We start from the raw sequence: 22,456 nt of genomic DNA, 5'->3' as shown, positions 1-22,456 counted from the left end.
ATCGATGCTGTAGTTTCCAATTGCTTGTTCCCCAGCCTACTTTTTCCCAACTTTTGCATTGAAGTTGCCCATTACTACAGTATACTACTGAGTTTGCACTTTTGTCATCACTAGTGCAACATCTTCATAAAACTGATCTACTTTATCATCATCGTGACTGGATGCTGGAGTGTAGGCTTGTACTACCTTTAATCTATACCTCTTATTAAGTTTGATTACGACTACTGCTACCCTCTCATTAATGCTGTAGAATTCGTCAATGTTACCTGCTATGTCCTTATGGAGTAGGAGTCCTACCCCGTATTGCTTCTTATATGGGAGATCTCTATGGCAGAGGACATGGCCGTTAGTCAGCACTGTATAAGCCTTCTAATCTCGCAATGGCCACTGATATCCCAAACAATATCTGATAGTTCCTTAAGGGGTCTTACTAAGCTAGCCTCACTCAACAGAGTTCGGCAATTAAAGGTTGACAGGGTCAGTTTCCATTGGCGGCCTGTCCGGACCCAGAGATTCTTGGCACCCACTGCTACATTACAGGTCTGACCACCGCCTTGGACAGCTGCTCTGCAGCTGCTGGAGACTGAGGGCCTCGAGTTAATTGTAGATATCATTGGGGAGGTTGTGGCCGAATACTGCACCAGGAAGGCCAATTCCTGTTCTGGTGAGGGAGTGTCTTTGTTCAAGCTTAGTAGGCCTTCCTAATTTGGTTGTACTTCGATTATTATAGCCCCACTCGCTCTCGGCATCTTTCGCTGGTGTAAGGTGCCGCTCCAAGCCTGCAGATGTAGTGCACTGGAGGATGTTTAAAATGTTGAACTTTGTAGAATTTATCAAGCCTCTTTACTGTCATCATTATTAATTCATTTCCAAACATACGCCAAATATCGGAGAGTATTTGCTAGAAAACCCTGATGTCCCCCCTGATTACCAGCTTGAAACAAACACCAATTTTAGCACTTTAGAGTTAAGAAGCCAGTGGTATTTTCTGATAAAAAAAACTCAGTGTATTACTTAGTACATCTATGGATTTACTCCCCCCCCTAAAAAAAAATATTTTGGAATGGTTTCATAGAAATAAAAATTTTTACAGCCCCCCAGTATTAAAATATATATATATATATATATATATATATATATATATATATATATATATATATATATATATATATAATACCTGAAAACAAACAACCCTAGTTATGCACTATAGTAATGTTTCTACAAAATTTAGTCTTAGCAACCTAAATACAATGCACGGGATGAATCAAGAGTGGCCAGGGCAAAGGTGGTGAAAAGTGGAACATGGTGACTAATGTGCTGGTTAAGTTAATGCTTAACTTCATATGAAATTGTTGGTTGCAGTGTTTTATTCATGAAGGCCACCTCCACAATAGCCATTTCCCTGTTACCTCCTTTGCAGCTTGATGCTTGTGGCTGCTTGTTTATGGATACAGCTCCTGCTTTCTCAGATGTCATTTTCAGAGCATGAAATAAACTCTTATTGTTACATCATAGAAATTGATAGAAATTGCTTCTTGCCTAATAGACTATATTTATTTAAAGGAAATGAACAAGCAACCATTTAAAAATGTGTCGGAGTTGTGCAAGTGTGGAAAAGTTTTTTTTTACGCTATAGTACCACATCACATGTCAGCCGGTTAAAATGGGCTGCTGTGTTCTTTATGTACAGTATAGCGTATACTGATGACAGAGGAGACAGAGACATGACACTAGTAACAACTGAGAATTTATTGCAGATGACCAATACGAATAGCGTCTCATAGCATGAAGGGAGAAAGAACACAGAATACCTACTACAACCAGGAAAACTATTAATCACAGGCTACTATTGAGAAAGAAACAAGGTTTCTTTTGAGTGGGCAGCTCATACATTATCTGAATGGTGTCTGTAATTTCTCTAGTCGGCTTACTAGCATTCTTGGTTTACACTTGCATGTTACTGAACGAAAGTTTACATCCACAGCATGCACAATGTGCGTTACGAAGACCTGTCAAACAAGTGTGCTGACATTATTCTGGTGTTCCCTTGACTGTTCATTAAAAGGCCCCTCACCAGACTTAGGGAGTGCAAATAAGTGCAGTGCATAGATTATGATGCATCAATCATGTCTGCAAAGTATTAAATCAATGTATACTCCAAGAACATTTGAAAATTCAAACATTCTGTGAAACTCTGAGCATGCGAAACTGTCACCAGGAATGCACTGCACTGTAAGAATGGGAAACAAAGTAAAAAAAAAAAGAGTGGGCGGGGCGGGGGGCTCCTGACTCTGATACGATGAGGAGCAGTGTCACTTGTGGATGCTGGTTGAGACAATGAGAGGGAGTCTCTGCTGTGGGAGGGTAGCTCACCTGCTTATATCACTGCATCTCACCATTTCATTTGCTTCTATCTCCACTATTACGCTATCTCTGCTAAACCTATTTCAGAAATTCTTCAACAGAACACTCCCTGGACAGTGCTTTATAACTTCCAGTGTGTAACAAAAATTGGTGCGAGAAACTTTAATACATCTGCTCATCCGTCTAATGCGCTCTTTCTTGCAGGTAAATGAACTAAAATACACCATCGCTTTCGTGCATGGTACAGACTGTTCTTGGTGGTTTCCATCAGATCCATGAGGCATCTGTGTCACAGCATTCACTTTCTTGCGCAGACTTGTGTACAGCAAGTGAATGATCCCTACCACCCTGCCATGATTACTCAGGTGGTTTGTGTGTTTGGGCAGAAAAAATTTAAGTAGTCGAACTGGGGCCTTTACTCTAACCCATATCTCAACAAAAGGATCTCGACTGTCACATCCACCATACCATGCCATACAATCTACCCATCTGCTATACCATGCCATGAGCCCATCCGTCCATCCTTTTTGCTACACACTGTGATGTTGCTATTTAACATGTGCATCTCTTTGGCGGGTAGGGCTATTTACTAGCTAATACAGCCTGCCATTTTACAAAGATATTTTAGAAGACTAGATATTTTAGAAGATTAACACAAAATTAATTTGGGCTTTTGTCTTCACTAGCATCGGTCAGACATTGCTGTGAAAGAAAAAGTTGTCACTGCCACCGGGTGGTATCAGTGGGAGTTCCATTCCCAGACCACTGCAATTTCTCTTACAGAGCTTTCTTTTTAAGAAATGACCTAGAAGTTTATGTTGTAGCACCATGCTAGAATCGAGTGGATGGCAACTTTTCCTTTTGTCAGCCCATCTCTGTTACTGCGGATTTTATCAGTATCTTCTGTTTTCAGAAACATGACAGTCCTATTTTTCAACGGTCTGAGTTTTTCAGAGATGTTAATAGTGCAAAATTAAAGATGTTCAACATTCTCAAAATACATTTATTAAACTTGTAAATTTGCTGAAGCAAATCCAACATGCACGCAGTCCACTAGAGACTATTCATGCTGCCAAGTGACTCTGTGGTACAGTAGACATTAACACAATAATTATGTAAATATAATTTATTACTGCACTGTACAAACGCTCAAGAAGACTTATTTTGTTGTGTGGCAGCATCATATGTCCTCCTGATGTACTTCAACACATCTAAAAGATTCACGCCATATTTTGCGGACACTGGAAACAAGGGATAGCGTCCACCAATTTCTTTTCGCAGGGCATCTAGGCGGTCTAGTGCGCCAGGCACATCAAGCTTGTTGGCAATCACAGCATGGGCGCCATCAGTAAACCCCTGAAAGCAAGACATGTTTGGAAAAATTTTTACACCACATTACAGACACAGCAGGAGAAAATTCCCTCCCCCCAGTCCGAAACTGAACAGGGCTCAGGCTGTTACTTTCAGGCTTTTACAGACGAGATCGTACCTCACTCCGAGAGCGCTTAGTTGGATAGACCCAAACTTTCCTCAATCGTGCTCCAAATGCGGTCACACGTGCTGCTCCTTCGACCACATGCTCTGGCTGTGCCCGTACAACGCGGGCTCCAACTTTCGTAACAAGTCCAAGTGGGACGCCTTGCTGAGGAGCTCGGATTTCCCAAGCCAACTACAGGCCGTCCAGAGGGCCCGCGACGTCGCGGAGAGTCACCATCTCCCTGTCCCGTCGTGGGCGGAGCCACCAACTTGATCGGGGAGCCTTCGGTTCCCCCCAATCAAGTTCCTCAGGACAATCCAATAAAGTTCTTGTCACTGTCACCGCTTTTACTTGAGCAACTGTGTGTGCAGACTCGCAAAGATCCCGAAAACATAGAAGGTTTTTCGGAATTTATCACATCAGACACAGAAGCAAATATCATGCGGATCTCACGCACTGTGGGAATCGATGTAAGTGAAGCTTTCTGTGCTATTAGCATTGATTCATGATAATAGGGGGTGATGTTGACGGTGAATGTTTAATTTCTTCAGTGTTTAGCTCAATACGAGAGTGGCCAGTTGATGTTAAATGTTACCTTGCATGCACCACTGCCATTTGTCTGCATAGTACACAGAACACACAGTGAGACATTTTGCTTGAGGCATTGTTGTGCACCTTAGTTCATAACCTCCGAGAAGGTTAGCATTGTCATTGCCTCTCACGTTACATCACATTGTGGCAGAAGTGTCAAACTTTAATTGAATTATGGGGCTGTATGTGCCAAAAGCATAAACGGATTAATAAGGCATGCCATAGTGACGGACTATGGATTAATTTGACCCCCTAGGGTTCTTTAATGAGCACCTGAATCTAAGTACAGAGGCGTTTTTGTATTTCATCCCCATCGAAATGTGGCTGCCGTGGTCAGGATTGAACCCGTGACCTTGAGCAATTCCACAGCCACAAAGCTACCACGGCAGGCACAGAAGTGTTGATTTAACGTGCAATTGCTTCCATAATGTTGCCTAGATGCTAAGGTGCTTTAATGCAGCTTTGTGACTGCATGTCATGCATCAGCTGTCCGGTTGACAAATTTGCACGGTTTTTATTTTTTAGAAATAGCAGAAACATACTGTACCGTACCTTGAACTTTAATTTATACAGTTTGCCCGCAACCGTTCTTGTATAGCGTTTACTCACCTTCTCACATTGCCTTTTCCCTCTCCCACCCTCCCCCATGAATGGGAACTGCGAGTGAAGAGTGGCAAGGCTGTCACTCACTCGATTCGTGGCTGCGTTGGCTCTACCCATTGTCTGCCTCCATCTCTACCTCCTCTCTACCATTCCATCTACCTCCCTTCTGGACTGTTGCACATCAGTAGAAATGTAAATGCAGCAGTTTCTGCAATGCTTTCGTGGAGGGTCACGGATAATTACAGCTGTCGGGAGGGTATTATGGCGACGCCCAGGGGACTCCAGGGGTCATTGTGCACATGCTACATGATGGAAAGGTCCAAACAAGTTTCTCACGTTGCTCTGGCATGCTTCTGCAATGTATATGCACGCTCTGAATCGCCTACTGATGTGGCGTGCAAGACAGCAACAGCAGCGGAAAGTCAAAGAGGCAAAGAAAGCTTCTCTTTAAAATATCAAACAAGTTTACATTCATTCTTTGGTCTAATTTGGTGCATAAAAAGTTTAATCCAGTAAGCCAGCACAGTATAAACTACTAGTGCTGGTACTCAGTCAGTTGAGCTAGCTGTATGCTTACTGAAACTTGTGGAGGGAAGTGCTGGGGACAGCAAATTAAGCACATCAGCGTAACAGTATGTGCACATCATGCTTGAAGAGTTATTGCTATCAGTTCTATACTGCCCAGGATGGTAGTACATGATATAAAGTTAAGCGCAAGGGGCGGCACTGTTACTGCACTCATATTGGCAAGGGGCATGTTCTCGAAATATGTTTGGAATAAAATATAAAATCGTGTTTGTATGTTTGAACCCTCAAAATGTTTACTCTAAGTACTAAAAAGGAGTTTTACACAGTGAGGCAAAGAGGCTATAAAAGTTGCAGTGGGGGGGGGGGGGGGGGTAATTTTAATGGGTCTCTCGCCAAGCTTAGGCACTGCAAACTAGAGTGGTACGTAGATTATGCGAGGGTGATTGTGTTAGCAAAATATTAAACCAGTGTTTGCTGCAAGAACAGCCAAAAATTAAAAGCCTACGTGCCCTTATTTTCAGAACAGCCAGTCTTCTTGCCAGCAGACACAACATCGCAGCTCTTGTCTATCACACAATGCGTACTTCTTGCAGTGCACAAATAGCCAGCAGCAACGCGATCATGGGAATTCCCATGAAACATAAAGCACGCAAAATCGTGACTATAATCATCCCATGCAACAAGAAGGAAGGAAAAAGAAAGATAGCAGGGCCCTTTATGTCATGTGGGCCCTGGGCTCCGTATAGGAGAATGCACGAGAGTACTGTCACCATCAGGCAATGAGGGAAAGCCTCTACTATAGGGAGGGTTGCTCACTTCTTTGCACCATCTCCTTGCACCATTTATTTGCTCTCATATAGGCTATTACTAAACGCTATTAAAAAAGACAGAAACCTTTGCAGATGTACAGTGGAACCTTGTTATAATGAAATAATGGATAAAACACAGTAAATAAAATTGCCCTTGAAATAGCCATTGAGATCCATGTATTTAGACACTTGTTTTAATGCAGTAAAATTGTCCTGCCAATGGATATAACAACCTAGATTCATATCCAAAACCAAAGAATACTCGACCATTGTGAGCCGAGTACAGTGGTTTCCGCACGTTTTGGCACTCGTTCACCGCTGCAGTTCAAAACTCTAGCGTCTCCGTGTTGAATATGCCGGCAAGCAACACGGGTATTTCTCACCACTGCACATCATCATCATCATCATCATCAGCCTGGTTACGCCCACTGCAGGGCAAAGGCCTCTCCCATATTTCTCCAACAACCCCGGTCATGTACTAATTGTGGCCATGCCGTTCCTGCAAACTTCTTAATCTCATCCGCCCACCTAACTTTCTGCCGTCCCCTGCTACGCTTCCCTTCCCTTGGAATCCAGTCCGTAACCCTTAATGACCATCGGTTATCTTCCCTCCTCATTACATGTCCTGCCCATGCCCATTTCTTTTTCTTGATTTCAACTAAGATGTCATTAACTCGCGTTTGTTCCCTCACCCAATCTGCTCTTTTCTTATCCCTTAACGTTACACCTATCATTCTTCTTTCCATACCTCGTTGCGTCGTCCTCAATTTGAGTAGAACCCTTTTCGTAAGCCTCCAGGTTTCTGCCCCGTAGGTGAGTACTGGTAAGACACAGCTACTATACACTTTTCTCTTGAGGGATAATGGCAACTGCACATAGATGCACACAAGGAGCGGCTCACTATCACACTTTTCCACTGGCCTCTCCCTTACTGCGGCATGCTACGCAGGCAGACCCAACTGGGCAAGTCGAGCTGTGCCACGCTACACAGCAGTGCAAAAGATTATCACTTCTATCTCTCTCTGGCTCGCCACACGGTCTGGCAGCTGTGCATGGCCTCCAAGATCGCATTGTCAATGCAAGATCACAATGGCTTCATTGAATCGCAGATTCTTCATTGTTTTATTAAAATTTCATCGCAGACGTGGCCATGTAATGATTCTGTGGCCCACACAGCTGCATTTGTATTTTAATGTTTACAATTGTGCACTCATTGGCACAATTGGCATATATTGGCATATATATTGGCACTGGGCATATATTGAACAAAAGGGCAATGATGGACATAACAAATTAATTTTGGCTCCTTCTTCAACTCCATTATAGCAAGGTTTTAGCGTATATTCAAGATGTATATAAGATGTATATCAATCCAAGCAACTTGTGCATCAAAGACAGTCAAGCTGTACAAGGAAGTCCTCGCACCCTTTGCAAGTCCTAGGGATCTGTTTTGTCATTGTCCAAAATCTACCCAAGTCTTTGCAAGCACTTCACTATACCCGGTGCAATTCCTTCGCTATATCAGATTCTTTTCAATGCTTTACTCTATCTGAGTTTTGTACAGGAACCCGAACTGCTCCTGTAAAATAATTAAAAATAAAACGGTACAGCATGGCATTAACATTTGTAAGATCAGATACTAAAATTGATCTTAGCCAAAAGGCCCAGATGCAATTATCACAAAATGTTTATCTATTTGAGCCCCTCCTGGGTAACCTTTAACGTGGAGCTGGTGAAATGCGATGTGAGAAACAAAACAACAAAAATCACGGATATCTGGCTAAGATAAACTTTGCGAAGAAGTTTTCTATTATGTTTCAAAGAAAATTTGGGGCTCCCACGCAGGCTGCATTGCTTGCTGTTCTTTTATTTACATTCAACCATGCCACCATCAGCTTTCACTGCTGCTGCATGAAACTGTTGAGGAACTTCCCTTAACAGCTTCACCGTAAAATTCTCATTATATTCACTATATTCCCCCTGAACAACTTTCAGTGTATAATCGTAGTTTCTGAGCAGACCTGGTAAAAAAATTTTTAACCATTACCACATATGAACATCATGCTGTTCAATATTCTAAGAGGTTACAGTGTGGCCCCTACATCATAACAGAAGTGGTTGACAGTGGTGCCTAAGTCCACCGGAACATTCAACTACTGCAGTGGTTCTGTGGCCAAGCAGTGCGGAAACTGAATAAACATGGGTGTTATAAAACCAAGAGCACCGACTTTTGGGCTAGTTGGTTATGCATAGCAGATCACGGTCAAGCGCGCACAAACAAGGACAAAGTGAGGAGTAGACAACACAGGTGCTTACTTCCAACTGATTGTGTATTTACAAAATTGCATCATATGAATTTCATATGAGCTTCATCAATACGAATTTTATCAAGAAAATTGAATGAAAGACTTCTAGAACACAGGAGGAAGGTGGCGAATTACTGCGATGAGAACCTTTCTGTAGATTCATGGCTGTGGAATAAAGAACAAGAAGCCATGTAAACCCTTGTTCAACATGTGTAAGATAGCAGCCAAAAATAACAACCAGGGTGTTAGGGAGCTAACTGAAGCAGACTTCATTAGAAAGGCAGGTGTGTCATGCGTCAGTGCACTTTCTGTTTTTTTGTCATCCAAAGAAACTAAGTTTCTGAGCATGGCCACCTGATGTCGGCATTTCGGTCTTGTGACATCATGAAGGAAAGTATTTATATGATGCAATTTTGTAAATACACGATCAGGTGAAAGTAAGTGCTTGTGTTGTCTACTCCTCACTTTGTCCTTGTTTGTCCGTGCTTGACTGTGATCTGCTATAAAACCAAACCCTTTATCACACTACAGCAGGTGCATCTGCTGTACGGACTGCAAAAAATTATTCATAATGATGTACATAAATTTGCTTATGATCAGTGATGAACTCATTAGTTACAAGCTAGTCAGTAATATTTCGTTACTAACCAGCAGAATTGAAGATTGTCATTACTGAAAGCATGTCCAAAATTTAGTAACCCCGGGACTAGCCCTTGTCACAAGGCATTTGCCACAAAATGTGTGGCAAATGATGATGTATTCCACTTAATAGTTTCTCTAAAAAAAAAAAAACTATTTGAGGCAATGCTATGGTGAAATGCACCAATATACTACCACATTTTCCACAATATGGTCTGCAGAGGGCAAATTAGGCTTAAAATAAAAAGCTTTTCTTGGATAGTCCATAACCAATTTTGTGTTTTAGCTTGTCTGCAACCAGTAAACAGTAGGTTGTCGGGATTGTGTTCCTCCATGTCGTTGCAGCGCCATAGTGCAGCAGGCTTTAGGCATGGGGACCGCATCATGGCAAAGTCTCTTTCAAACTTGGCATGCGCGGGCCACTGCTTTCCCTCTTTCTTTGCTCCAAGGGCGCCATACAGCAGCGGGACCATAAAAAATTTGCTGCCGTCCGCACTCAAGCAGACCGAGGACTCACCCGATTGGTCTGTTTGGGCGGGAACTTGCATCCCCTCTCTTGTTGTGGCTCGAGCCGACTGTGAAAGCTGGGGCATGGGGAGAAGCTCTCAGGCAGCGAAGTGGTGTGTACTAAATTCCGTTTCTCCTGGTTTGCCCTTTTGCTGGCTGGCCACGTCGAGGCGGGTGCAAACCTATTCCCTGCTCCTGTTCTGGAGCTACTGGAGGCTTCTGGAGGCTACTGTTCTGGAGACGTGGCTCACTTCACGTGCGCAGTTATACTGTACTGGGTTGTCCTCAGAGGGTATATTGAGCTAAAGGGACATAGCCCTGGTAGCACCGTTGCTGGCAGCCATTCTGTCACATAACGGCATGTTCCATGATTCTCTGATATTGTTGTGCCACCCTTGAATTGCGGGAGCTGTGGCTCATGCACACCGCACAGATAGGCTGTAATAGTTCAACAATGCCGAAGTATTCGTATAATAGATGCCTTCTTTGCACTCTGGGCCTTCTTGTGGCGCTATGTCTCAATCGAGGTGAAAACTGAACGAACGTCTGCTTCAAGCACATGAAACACATGCTGCTGAGCTGATTGTCCCCCTGAGGGCTTGGATACTTGAACCTGCGCAGTGGTCTAGGTGGCCCCAGACCACAAAGTAAGCAAAAATTTTATTGTCACCCAGTAAAAGCGTGGGTCCTTTATCAGACAGCATTCAGGAGTCAATACTAAATGCCCTCAAAACCCCTTTCGTCTGGGCTGCCAGAACAAATAAGTCAAGCATGTCAGATTCGACGAATGGCTCCTCTATGTCTTAATCACCTTCAGAATCTTTAGTTCTTGCGCGCAGAAGACTACGCTGAGCTTGAACAATGTGGGGAAGGTGCAGAATTCGCTTGTATAATGTCACGGTGTTTCATATTTTACGGCACATATTTCATACTCCCTAACTGAGCTGCCAGAATAAGCCAGAAATATTCTCAAGTGTAGCGATGACCATTGTGGAACTGATTTTGCTGTGTAATTTAGCATGGGAAATGTTTGCAGGCACAGTATGGCACCGTTATGTTCAAGCATGCCTCCGATCTTAAGAAATAAAATTATGTATAGTTTGCACCCTGCAAAAATTTTCAAACTTGTATAGTCCGGAAAATACGGTAGTTAACACTTCTCAGCAGAGAACTAAGGAAAATGGAGTGCCAAAAATGTTAACTGGAACATCAATGCGTTTTGCCATAGCTATTGAGGACATACTTCTCAAAACTAGTGCTAAGCACAAGGTTTTTGCTAAATGGATATTAGTACTTCAGTGCTGATCTACTTCACTTCCACAATGGTGAAATGTTTTCTAATTACACAGTTAATTAGTGGAATTTTGTTAGTGAGCTTACCTTACGCTACAATTTGTCTTGTTAGTAGTTCTACCTCTTCAAGCAATCCAGGTGATGTGACAGAATTGTGATATCTACAATAGGAGATCTTCATAAGTTTGTTTCCATTAGTGTGATAACGTGGTGTAGTGCTTTTAATAAAAGCTGTTAAAAAGAAAAAAAAAAGGAAAGAAACTTTTTTTACAGAATCATGCAACATGTAACTAAATGCGTACTGTGAGGCACAAGCTTGCTTTTTTTTAAATTTCTACAGCTCCAACATGTCCACTGCTATATTTTTGCAAAGAGTGTCCCTAAAGACACATGTTGTAATCTTATTATGGAAAAAACCTGTTATGTGCCAAAGTATTACGATCACCAAGCAGCTGACATTGCAGGATGGCTTTCGGTCCATTCAGTAGCTTGCACAGTATGGTGTGCAGCAGAAGCTCCTAGAACTGAAGGCAACAAAGAGAACAAAGGTGACAACTCACTGTTCTGCCATTTACCACCACATTTGTCGGTGCTCTTCTCTTGGAATGTGCTAGCATCAAACACCTGTGCTATGAAGTAGTGTAAACAAGAGGGCTGAAAAGAATCTTGCCTGACGATAGTGCTCCAGCTCCGAGAGCAGCACAGTGTACTGACTTGCTGGGTCAGGGCACTGCAGGTCTACGACAAAAAGGAGGCAGCCACATCGCTCTGTGTGTCGCAAGAAAGCATGACCCAGGCCTCGATTTTTGTGGGCCCCTTCCACGAGTCCTGGAAGATCAGCAACTGGACATACAAATTACCAGAAATGCAGACACAGCCAAAATAATGACACAAGTGGTTATGCATACCAACAGATTGTGAGAGGTTACGTTACCATCAAAGGGCAAATCTAGCAATTCTTAAAGCTCCACATTTCAACAAAACTTGTATCGTCAAATTCCCCACAACGCATTTTGGTCATGTGTGCCAAACAATGTTGATGAAAATTGCACAGTTTATCCATAAAATAATTTTAGAAATTACCGTACACACTACAGATCCTTAGTCTTCAATAAAAGAATTTCTACTGGGCACCTTGTGCTTGCAGGCAGCACTATCAGCATGATATTGCATGGAAGCAGCAGGTCAGGTAGGGAAATTTTGTGATGCTGTCTAAGCCAAGTTGGCAGAACTCTAGTTATCATAAGTGGCTATGTTCAATGTAAATGCTGGCGTTAGGGTTTCGGCAACATAAACCTTCATGAAACAATCTTTGTTTTATTTTTTTTTTCCTCCAAGAAGAGTCACAACAAAAGAATTTAGGACTCGCAGCTCAACATAATTTTCAAGATAGAAGCACAGATGCACCTCTTCCCGGTGCATGCATGTTTCAACATCACCATTTACTTCAAGAGAAGCAGCTTCTTGGGCTGCCCGGTCCAGTTCTGTTTTCAATGTGTTTTTGCTTAGTGAAAGTTCTTTCTATGTTTTTATGCAATCATATAATCTTACGCATGACAGGAGGTGCAGAGAAATCAATAACAACCACTTCCCCAGCACACAAGAGTTACAGAGGCACATTGTCCTATAAGGGGGATGCAAAGATCAAGTCCTCAAAATCACGAAAAAATACATTTCAGGATAAGGCAGCTTTTGCGAATAAATCAATTTCAGGAGAAAGTTGCTTCTGTCAATGGCAACATTTCTTCTGTGCTGCATTAAAAAAAGTCAAGCCCAATAGGTGAAGAATTGATAACAATAGCAAAGCATTGCACAACTGCACAAAGTAGGGTTTGTAGTTTTACTGCCATATAATTACAATAAAGATTATCTCAGTAATTAAATTAGAAACACCTGGTGTCACATGTGCACAGGCGAACATGAACTGATCTTGCTCGATGACTGCAAACACATGCTGTTGCAACGCTGGCATGATGAAGAGTGTGAACTAAGGGAAGGGAACACTTCTACTGCCTCTCACTTCAACATGTCTCCAAAACTTAAGATTACGCAACCTCCAGTACTAGATGCGCTCAAAGACAGCGCACATGCCATCTCGGCTCGCCGAACCTTTGCTTCTGCCAGAGATTACCTCCAAGATAGGGTGTTGCAGTGCACAGCTGGGCTAGAGGAGCGGACGCGCACTTACTCCAGTGAAAAGTTAAATTTTACTCATCCTGCGAGGGGTGGGTAACACGGTCTTACTACAGCCGACCTCAATTAATTTGACCTTTACAAGTCTGGAGAAATTAATAGAATTACCCGGTGGCTTGAATTAAAAGAAGAGGCAGAAAAAATGTTGAGAAACACACCACTGCTTCATTTGGTAGTATTTACCCGATTCTAATGTGCCCCAGAATCCAGTGCACACCCCAAGGCTAATGCACACTCAATTTTATAGCACAGACACACAGAAAGTAGTATGCATCAGAAATAAGATGAAACCTACAGTGACTCCCTTGACAAGAAAATAAATTTATTTACCCTTATTGTTTATTGTCACTCTCGGACAGATTTTTACTGCTGTTTATGGAGCACAACATGTTGCCCTTCTTCTAGTCCATTTCTGCATTTCTGTCCATTTCTGCTTCTAGTCCATATTCTGCATTTCTTAAACCACTCTGCTACAATCGCAAATACGATGATGGCCCACACCTAGACTGACCACCCCGTCAGTTCATCCTGCGACACATGCAAGTCTTCAAGTGCTGAAAACATTTGATGCGACAAAGTTGCCATTGGCTTAGCATTTAAAATTTATCTTTTGGATGAGCTTTTCTAATTTAATAAACCCTGAAAGCACCGTGTTGTTGCCATCATGTGCAAACACTTGTTACACCACTATCTCGGGTGAAAATAACACTGACGCTGGTTCTGGCAGTAGGTTGCTGGTAACATTGCAAACATGGTTTCGGTTTTGTATCCAACAGTAACGTGCGGGCAGTTTTCAGACCAATTAGAAAAGGAGTAAATACAGTAATCATTCCTAGTGAACTGCTCTTTTTGCTTTGAAATCAGCCAAAGGCAGACCGAAAGTTGACGGTTTTGGCCAGGGATAATGTGTCTTCAAAGCATTTGCTGTCTCTTAAGTGCTGCCAAGGTAGATGCTGCAGCCATTGCAGTCACCAGTTGGGTTAGACATGTGTGTGGTGCCCTGTCAAGTTTGAATTATCCTGCAAGGGCCAATTTCAAGATTGAAATAATTAAAGTTATGGCTTGTAATCACTGGCAGGAACCTTTGGTCGGGATAAAAAAAATCAAATTATCCAGTAGAATGAATGGAAGTATATTGTACAAGTCTACCATTGGCACTGTGTGTTTTGTCTAACGCGCCTTTCTGTGTTCCAGTCATTCTGTCTGCCACACAGGATGACTGAGACACAAGATGCCATACCTACAAGCCCATGTAGCTAACAAAACCATCTACTATTGGCGTTACGTTAGGATGACACAAAGAACATATAATGCAATATTGAAAAAAAAAAAGAATACTATAAGTGATAACCATGGACTCCATTACGAAGTTTGTTAACTTGAACATTATAGAGATAAGAAATACTGGCATCTATGATAACTTCTCTAAAACAATTTTGCTCAAATATAAGCAATACTGTTGCCATTGTAACTATAATTTTCTGTTTATGTTTGCATGGCCTATGGCACATGTTGCATTTTGTGTCAAGCTAACCTTTGCCCAGTACAAATTCCTTTGTTTACTCACTATTTGCGGTAAACTTTGGAAATGTGCTGCCAATTATTATTCCAAGTTCTTTGTCATGCATGTAGGTATTGCTTTATTTTTATTCAGAGACACATTAGGTGCCCTCTCCTGCTTATGGATTTAAAATAAAGCCAGCAGACACATAGTGAAAGAAAAAGTACTACATAAAGGCTACTACAAACTGGACCATGCATTGTGCAAGATGGCTGCTTTTTCAGAGCCTTCAGCATTATTTTCATGGTCACATGATGCATCACATGTCTAATGTATATTTCATGCTATCACTACAAAATGTTCCAATTTAATCATACCATTATCACTCTCAGAACACAAAGAAAGTACATAAAACAGCAGAAAATATGCTTACCAGCCAACTGAAGGTAATCATCATAGCTCACAACACCTACGTGTGGCCTCAGTGTTGTAAAAGGATAGGCAGCCACTTTAGGCCGGGCTCTTGTAATGGCACGCAGCAAAGTAGATTTACCCACATTGGGAAAGCCAACCTAAAAAATATATTGCAATAAAAAAACCCTACATAAGACCGTGAACATGTCCAATTACATTACCAGGCCACAAAAAGAACAACACCTTAGGCAAATACCATTATGCTTCCCTTTCATCTCATACAAAATAAAGGCATACATAGCAGCAAAACTCAAAGCCCTTATTTTGGTTTTAATTGCAAGATAAGTCACATCATAGCATTAACAAATGTACCACACAAGATTTCAGTGAAAAAAATCAAATTACCTTTTGTACAGCAATACAGACAATACAGTGATACAGCCGACTCCTGTTAATTAGACCCTTGCAAGGTCAACTATCTGAAACATTGAATGAACAAATGGCGGCAAAATGAATGAATTCCAATCCTTTTTTTATTACTTGAAGTATTCTGTAATGTCTTTTTGTCTTTTGCTCTTGAAGAGTGCCTTCACCAGCATGAGCCAAAGGGCGCAGATGGGTTTAAATACTGCCTCAGCATGACACGACATGAAACAAGTGGCAATGAATGGCTTCTTGGGCACAAGGACAGTCGGCCACTAAAGGATAAAATAATTTTAAATAAAACAGCTTTGCACCTAGGGAAGCAACAGCATCATCTGCTGAATTTAATGTGTTTTCAAGCTTTTAGTAACCGCTGCTCGCATGTAGGGGGGGTCAGCAGGGGCCAATTTAACCAAAGCAACATGCTTTCTTGCAGGGACTTTCCTGTGTTTGAATTCAGCAAAAAGATGAATTAAGTGAAAAGTCGAATTAACCGAGGTTGAATTAACAGAAGTGCAAAGTACTAAAGAAAACAATAATGACTTTAGGAAAAGAAAGGATGTTCCAAACAATATTGTATAGTATTTGCACAAAATTTTGTACATACTGTTATATTTTCATGGTCATTTCCAAAAACTGTTCAGTAAAACCACCTTTATCCTCAATAATTGACTCAATACACGTTTGAACATGGCTGCGACTTGGTAGCTTGTGGACGTTGGCAAGAATAGTAGCCTTGGGTGAGTTTTTAGTATTGTGCACCTGTTTTCTAGTATACCTTTCAGTGGTGTATCAGACATAGTAGTCTAGCAAGTTTAAATATTCAGATCTAGAACTAGGAGGCTGTGACAAGCGTGTGACACTGTCATAGAAGTTTGCACCTAGCCATTCTTGAGTCGTGCAGGCCGCATGGGAAGATGCAAAGCTGTCACATAAACCTAGTACTTAATGTCCTTGCACAGATAAAATGTGATTAGTATTGACTATTCCACCTGTAGCTGCTTGACAATGGCCATCATTGACTTTTCAGGGTTGCTACTCATGATGGCCTGCATCTACTGGACAAACTCAAATATCTGGATGATATCTGACTGCTGACAGTACTTCTTTCTCTTTTCACCAATGGCTCTTCACTGCGAAAAGCATGAGCTCTTTTCTGACCTTGAAAACAATGGACGCTGCCGCATTGAGCAAGGTGGTAATATGTCAAGTTTATGTGACCAGCAGCTAAAGCAAGTGATACTGCATATGTTTCTATTTTCCGTGTCAAAATGGAAGCTTCTACCTTGAAAAAGGTGTGCTAGATTGGTGACAAAGTGGTTGAATATGAAGTTGAGCGTCTAGACTGATGTATCAGGAATATTAATTTCTATGGCAATCTGAAGTTATGTTTTCAAACACCTCATGCACGCAGTACACTCTATAAAAGTGAATTTGGTTTTCCTTTGAAATCTCTAGGTTAGCTTGTTCTGGGACAATCTATGTTCTTTCTTTTCTTGGCAGAGTGTAACAGCGTTATGTTGCCTGTTTGCATACTCCGGAATCATTGGGCCTTTTTTAAAAAGGGGAGTTTGCTTCAATAAATTTTCATTTGGCAGTGTGCATCTTTTCGTCTGTTATACCCCTGTCACACGGCAAATCTAATGTCATTTCCAACAAATGACATTTGTTGCGATTAATGTCATTATCACAGCGTGCTGTCACACGGCGAAAGCTAATGTCATTTGAAAATGATGACAATGACGATGGTAAAAAAAAAAAGACACGTCTCAAACCCACTTTTGTCCAATAATTATTTTCCAATATGCTAAATTCCACTAGAAAATGTGATCGTTGCTTTCAAACCGAAGCGTTAGATCACTAACTTGTCGACATTGCCAACGAAGTCGAGTTGAGCCAAGCCAAAGCTAAGGCAAGCAACCGGGGCGAAGAGAACGATAGGCGCGTCTGCTACATCTGCTAAAGTGGTACGAGAAGGGCAGTTGCATGTCATCACCGTTCTGATGTGCATGCGGGCTTCTAATATCCTCATTCTTGATGCGTGCCACAGGAAAACACGCGCACGCTTTTACACCAAGTCAATTGAACGGCCGCGGCCTATGCTCCGGTGCGAGCCAACACGACTGCTGCAGCGAAAGCTAAAGACGGCTGTCTGGTCACTGGACTGAGAGTAGTTTTTTGTATTTATGCACGTGATGGACTTCCATGTCATTAAAGCAATAATTAGGTAATAAAATGGATAGAATAATAGTGATTTTTTGTTAAAACGAAAAAGAAGCATGTACTGTTTGCGAAATGCTGGTAAACTCGTGGTGTCGAGGATACACATTCAGTTCCAAACGAATGCGAATGAGTTTGGCAAACTCATTCGTTTGCAAATGTCATTTTCGAAAATGTCCTTACGTTTTACCGTGTGACACCAAACAAATGGCATTATCAGCGAATGTCATTCATTGTAAATGACATTAGATTTGCCGTGTGACAGGGGTATTACTTTCATTTCTCCTGTATTTTCTTGTTATTCACAAGCATACACCATACTGACTGATCTACAGCATACATCACTGTTCTGATCAGAATAAATTACACTGAGTGTTCTTATAGATGTACAGTTAAACCTTAATATAACAAAGTCAGTAAAATCTGCAATCTGCTTCGTTATAATGAAATTCATTACATTGAAATTTGACTTTTTATGCAAATAAGCACAGTTGCCGATGGATTTTTGTTAAACAGAAGGGTCCACAATTTTTTTTTACCTATCGGGGAATTGCAAAAAGCAAGTTTGAATAAGAAAAAAAAATTAAATTTGTTGAATTGGAGAGTCAGACATGACAAATTTGGTGTCATGCCGTGCCAACGATACCTTCATGTTGGCGGCACGAAGTGAAGCCAGCCACATTTTTGCGTCCATAGTGTTGCTCGAAGTGGGGTGACGCTATCATGAAAAGTACCAGCAGTAGGCAACAAATGCTTCATCAGCCTCTCACTTCAACGCGTCTCCAAAACTGGAGATTACGCAACCGCCAGCACTAAACGTGCAGGTAACAGAGCCCATGATGCCACACCATCTCATCTCGCCCAGTCTTTGCGCACTCGCAGATTGCCTCTAAAACAGGCCGCATGGGCTACGTATGCACTCAGCCATGCACAACCATGGCAGGGTTTCGGTTTTATCGGTTTTTATCGAGATGATTAGAAAGATTACAAGATGTTAATATACAGAAGGAGGTCCCGAAGTCAAAGACTGCAATGGGACCTCCTGTATGGACTACAAAAAGAGACACACGCCAACCTGCCCCCCACCTTTGCACATGCTTGATTGTGTTACCATGATCTCGTTCTCTTTCCCTTTGTTTGCGTGGGAAGACGACACTCACCCAGCCTCCATCCCTCTCAGCTTACCCTCGCACTCTATCACTACCAACTAAAGCATACGGTGCGCGGGGCGCGGTAGTATCTTATGGCACTAGGAATTTATATGGAACATGATGTCGGCTGCTTCGACAGTTGCTCTCGGTAGTGTGGCGCGATTTGAGATGTGCGTTTGTAAGCAGCCATACGCAATTCAGCCATTTGACCATCTGTATAGGGAATTTTCCATCTTTGGTATTTCTTTGCAGTGACAGTGAAATTTTCTTACATTGAAATTGTGTACAAACACACTTCACTAATTTCAGGTTCGAAATACATGGTGTTCTATGGCCAAGAAGTTATAAAACGTTAAATACTTCATTATTTTGAGAATTTCATTATACTGAACTTGATTATATCGAGGTTTAACTTTATTCCTTGTTTAATTAAAGTGTTTTGTGCTCTCTAACATTGATCACTACTCACCAGGCCAGCCTGAGCCATGGTCTTCATTTCAAGATGGTAGACAATGGCCTCTCCCTGGGCGCCCAGCTGACAGATACGTGGATGACGGTTCTCATTGGACAAAAAATGGTGGTTTCCTCGGCCACCTGCACCACCACGAGCTGCTAGGAAACGGCTCCCTTCTGTGTCCAGATCAGCTAGTGGGCGCTCTTCCTCACTGCACACCACAGTGCCTAATGGCACCTGCACAAGACATTACATTACAGGAATAAGCATTGCCTTGCTTAGTAGGTCCAAGTTAAAGAAATATTACTTTACCAGGTTGCTTTGCTGTTTACATTCAACGATGAATGACCCAAAAAATGTATGCACCCGGACAATATCACTGCCATTAAAAGTGAGCCTGGCACAACAGCAAGTGGATTCTTGCAACTAATAAACATGCACCTCAGGTCAAACTCTGTTTCCTTATACAATGTGCCTTGCATTAACGTGGCAGTGTATGCATCATTGAGTCCTGGTATCATGCCAATATTAAGCTACTTTCTTTTAGCATAGTGTGACAGATTACTGCAAGCCTGTTAAAAAAATTTGCAGGAGGAAAATATGCAGGTGTGTTGATACTTGGCGCAACCATGACAAACTTATTTTTTAAAAAACTATTGTACAAGTGGTGTCACGCTTCACTAAATGCCTGCATCCTCTTCTTGCAAGTATGAAAATGTTGTGTGATGACCGCCTAGTTTGTGTTTACTGCATATCATATTCACTGCTAATAAAGGTGAGGACAGGGGAAGAGAATGCAAAATGATGACATGCTACAGTTCAGGCATTAAATTTGAAAAGGGAAACCTCGCCCTTCATTTTCTTCACTAACAATCGAGCATATTCAGCCAAATAAATGCATATCAAGTGTTGAAGAAATACTTCACTAAATTAACTTGGTGTTACTGCTTAATGTTCCTTTATTGAACAGATTCACAAGTAAAAATACGGACAAGGTGAAAAGCTTTGTCAGTGGGGAGCTTGGCATGCGCCATTATGACTGTAGGTACCACTCACTTTACTAAAACTAACTAAAGCTAACTAGAATCTCTGTGGGTTGTCATTGAAACTTTACGACCACTTCTATAAAGAGGCAACATCTGCTTGCTTGAGATAAGGTACAATATTGCGTGGAAGATTCTTTTAGAACATGAGGGGCTAGAATCTACGTATGGCTTGTGTAACTGCAATATATAAAAAAAAAGTTAACTTAAACAAAATGTGCTTCCTTCTTGGTCATTTAACACCACAAAGCCCAACGCTTTATTTTTGATATGCTGAATTTTGAAGTCTAAAAACTGTTTAAGCACTGGAAACACAATGTAGAGACCATGCTAGCGTTTTTGAAATACTGGGAGTGAGTTTTCAGTTGTGGACAGTTCAGCAAATAAATTGGCAATTAATTAATCATATAAAACTAATTTTTCCTATATTATAATTTCACTGTTTTCTTCGTACCAATGTACTCCACAGTGCCAGAAATAGAGGTAAACAAGTTGGTTAAATTTTCTTTGAAGTGAAACAATGTTTGGGCTTTAAAGATACTAAAACAGACAGCTACAAGGCATGATGCTCCCACTTTGTGCATAGAGGGGGAAAAAAAACAGGAATACTTGCAGGTACAATGGTGTGTTCCCCACATCGTCCGTGCATGTCCTTGCCAAATCCTCGCAGGCCAGCATTACCACATATGTTTGAGCTTATATGCTCCAGAGACTTGACATTACTGGTAGCTGCAGAAAAAAAAAAAAGAACACGAGCATGAAAAGAAGATGCTACACGGGAAACCCTAACCCCCTTCCTTATTCAAAAAAAAAAAAGAAGAAGAAACGCGTCTTGCCTTCAAAAACGACATGACCACCATTTCCACCATCTCCTCCATCAGGTCCAGCATTTGGATTGCAGAAGAGCTTCATAAACGAGATGCAACCATCGCCACCTGGGCCTCCGATAACCTTGACTCGTTTCCAGTCTACGAAGTGTGATGGCTGGCGAAACAGAGGGCACAGATATCGGTTAGTGATTGAACAGATCAGATTTAGTAGGCTTGGATAACATTATTATTCCTAAATGATCATTCTAGCTTATTCCACTTCTGATCATTCCACTTATTAAAATAATATTGAAGTCAAGGCTTCTACTTTTCGTCGCTTGTCAGCTTTAGGATGTGCCCAATTTCGCACAAGCAGAGATCAATCGCAAAGCAACACTGTAGGATACCTGCCTTACCCTTTGGTCAAACAATAAATATGTAGAAAAAACAGGGGAAATAATATGATGAAAATTCGGTTTAAACAGTTCAACTCTCATTACGTAAAATTTTACAACGGGTATCTTCGACCTTTGAAAACTTCACGTTACCACACACGTATGCACGAGCTGAGAACACGCTAAGAGCTTACTCTCGGCTCGTGCATATTTCAAGCGAAATCGTCGCAAAGCAGCGGTCCCACGTGAATCACATCGTTCACTTACTCGAACATGTCGAGATTTCGGTTTGGTGTCTCGCATTGGAAGTGCCGTACTGCATAACCTGACCAAAAAATGTTCTCGCGCTGAAGAAGTAAACAATATCGGCCTTAATATCATCGCTTAGTTTAGTCGAAACAGTTATCTCAAATTAACAATATCTGGGCACAGACGCAGGATTAACTGACTAAATTTCACACTGGAGAGTGCCAGCACAACATTAATAGTTTTGGATAAAAATTAAAAAGAACCAACGCAAAGGAAAATTCATTTTGTACAAGCAACCATCAGGAAAATTACATATGAGTGGCGCCATTAAAGTAAAATCGGCTTACTTCGGCCAAGCTTCGGTTAAGCTTCGGCTGCATCTTCTTTCGATTTCGTTTATGGAAGAGGATTTCCTTTATCTTGGCCGCGTATTGTTCGCTATGCCCTACATAAAAACAATGACATGCTTCAAACATTAAAATTTTAG

General features: G+C 41.6%; 1 protein-coding gene and 1 pseudogene across 5 annotated transcripts; both read right to left on the bottom strand.

Moving 5' to 3' along the window:
- Positions 1-3,475: 3,475 nt before the first annotated feature.
- Positions 3,476-22,316, bottom strand: LOC139050940 (mitochondrial ribosome-associated GTPase 2). Of its 5 annotated transcripts, none has more exons than XM_070527842.1 (8): positions 21,988-22,316; positions 21,353-21,500; positions 21,130-21,245; positions 19,489-19,710; positions 15,245-15,383; positions 11,788-11,960; positions 11,205-11,278; positions 3,582-3,720 (listed from the first exon to the last, which is right to left on the bottom strand). In XM_070527842.1, the coding sequence occupies exons 1-7, from the start codon at positions 22,099-22,101 to the stop codon at positions 11,243-11,245; spliced, it is 948 nt and encodes a 315-aa protein (XP_070383943.1). In that variant the 5' UTR covers positions 22,102-22,316; the 3' UTR covers positions 3,582-3,720; positions 11,205-11,242. The 5 variants fall into 5 exon arrangements, with proteins under 5 accessions (XP_070383922.1, XP_070383929.1, XP_070383943.1 ...); XM_070527836.1 differs by lacking the exon at positions 3,582-3,720 and adding an exon at positions 10,122-10,449; XM_070527821.1 differs by lacking the exon at positions 11,205-11,278 and having other exon boundaries at positions 3,476-3,720.
- LOC139055065 (U2 spliceosomal RNA) lies at positions 7,907-8,047 on the bottom strand (annotated as a pseudogene).
- Positions 22,317-22,456: the final 140 nt, after the last annotated feature.

The sequence above is a fragment of the Dermacentor albipictus genome, chromosome 1, assembly GCF_038994185.2.
Source record: "Dermacentor albipictus isolate Rhodes 1998 colony chromosome 1, USDA_Dalb.pri_finalv2, whole genome shotgun sequence".
In the NCBI taxonomy this organism is placed as follows: Eukaryota; Metazoa; Arthropoda; class Arachnida; order Ixodida; family Ixodidae; genus Dermacentor; species Dermacentor albipictus.
This window is presented reverse-complemented; position numbering and strand designations above follow the sequence as displayed.

Excerpts from the sequence above, each read along its gene's own strand:
- LOC139050940 (XM_070527821.1), bottom strand. The coding sequence starts at position 22,101 with ATGATATTAAGGCCGATATTGTTTACTTCTTCAGCGCGAGAACATTTT. Across the intron at positions 19,711-21,129 it reads GGGAACACACCATTGTACCT|GTGCCATTAGGCACTGTGGT; the intron begins GCAAGTATTCCT and ends TGTCTTGTGCAG. Across the intron at positions 3,721-11,787 it reads AGCTGGAGCACTATCGTCAG|GGGTTTACTGATGGCGCCCA; the intron begins GCAAGATTCTTT and ends TCTTGCTTTCAG.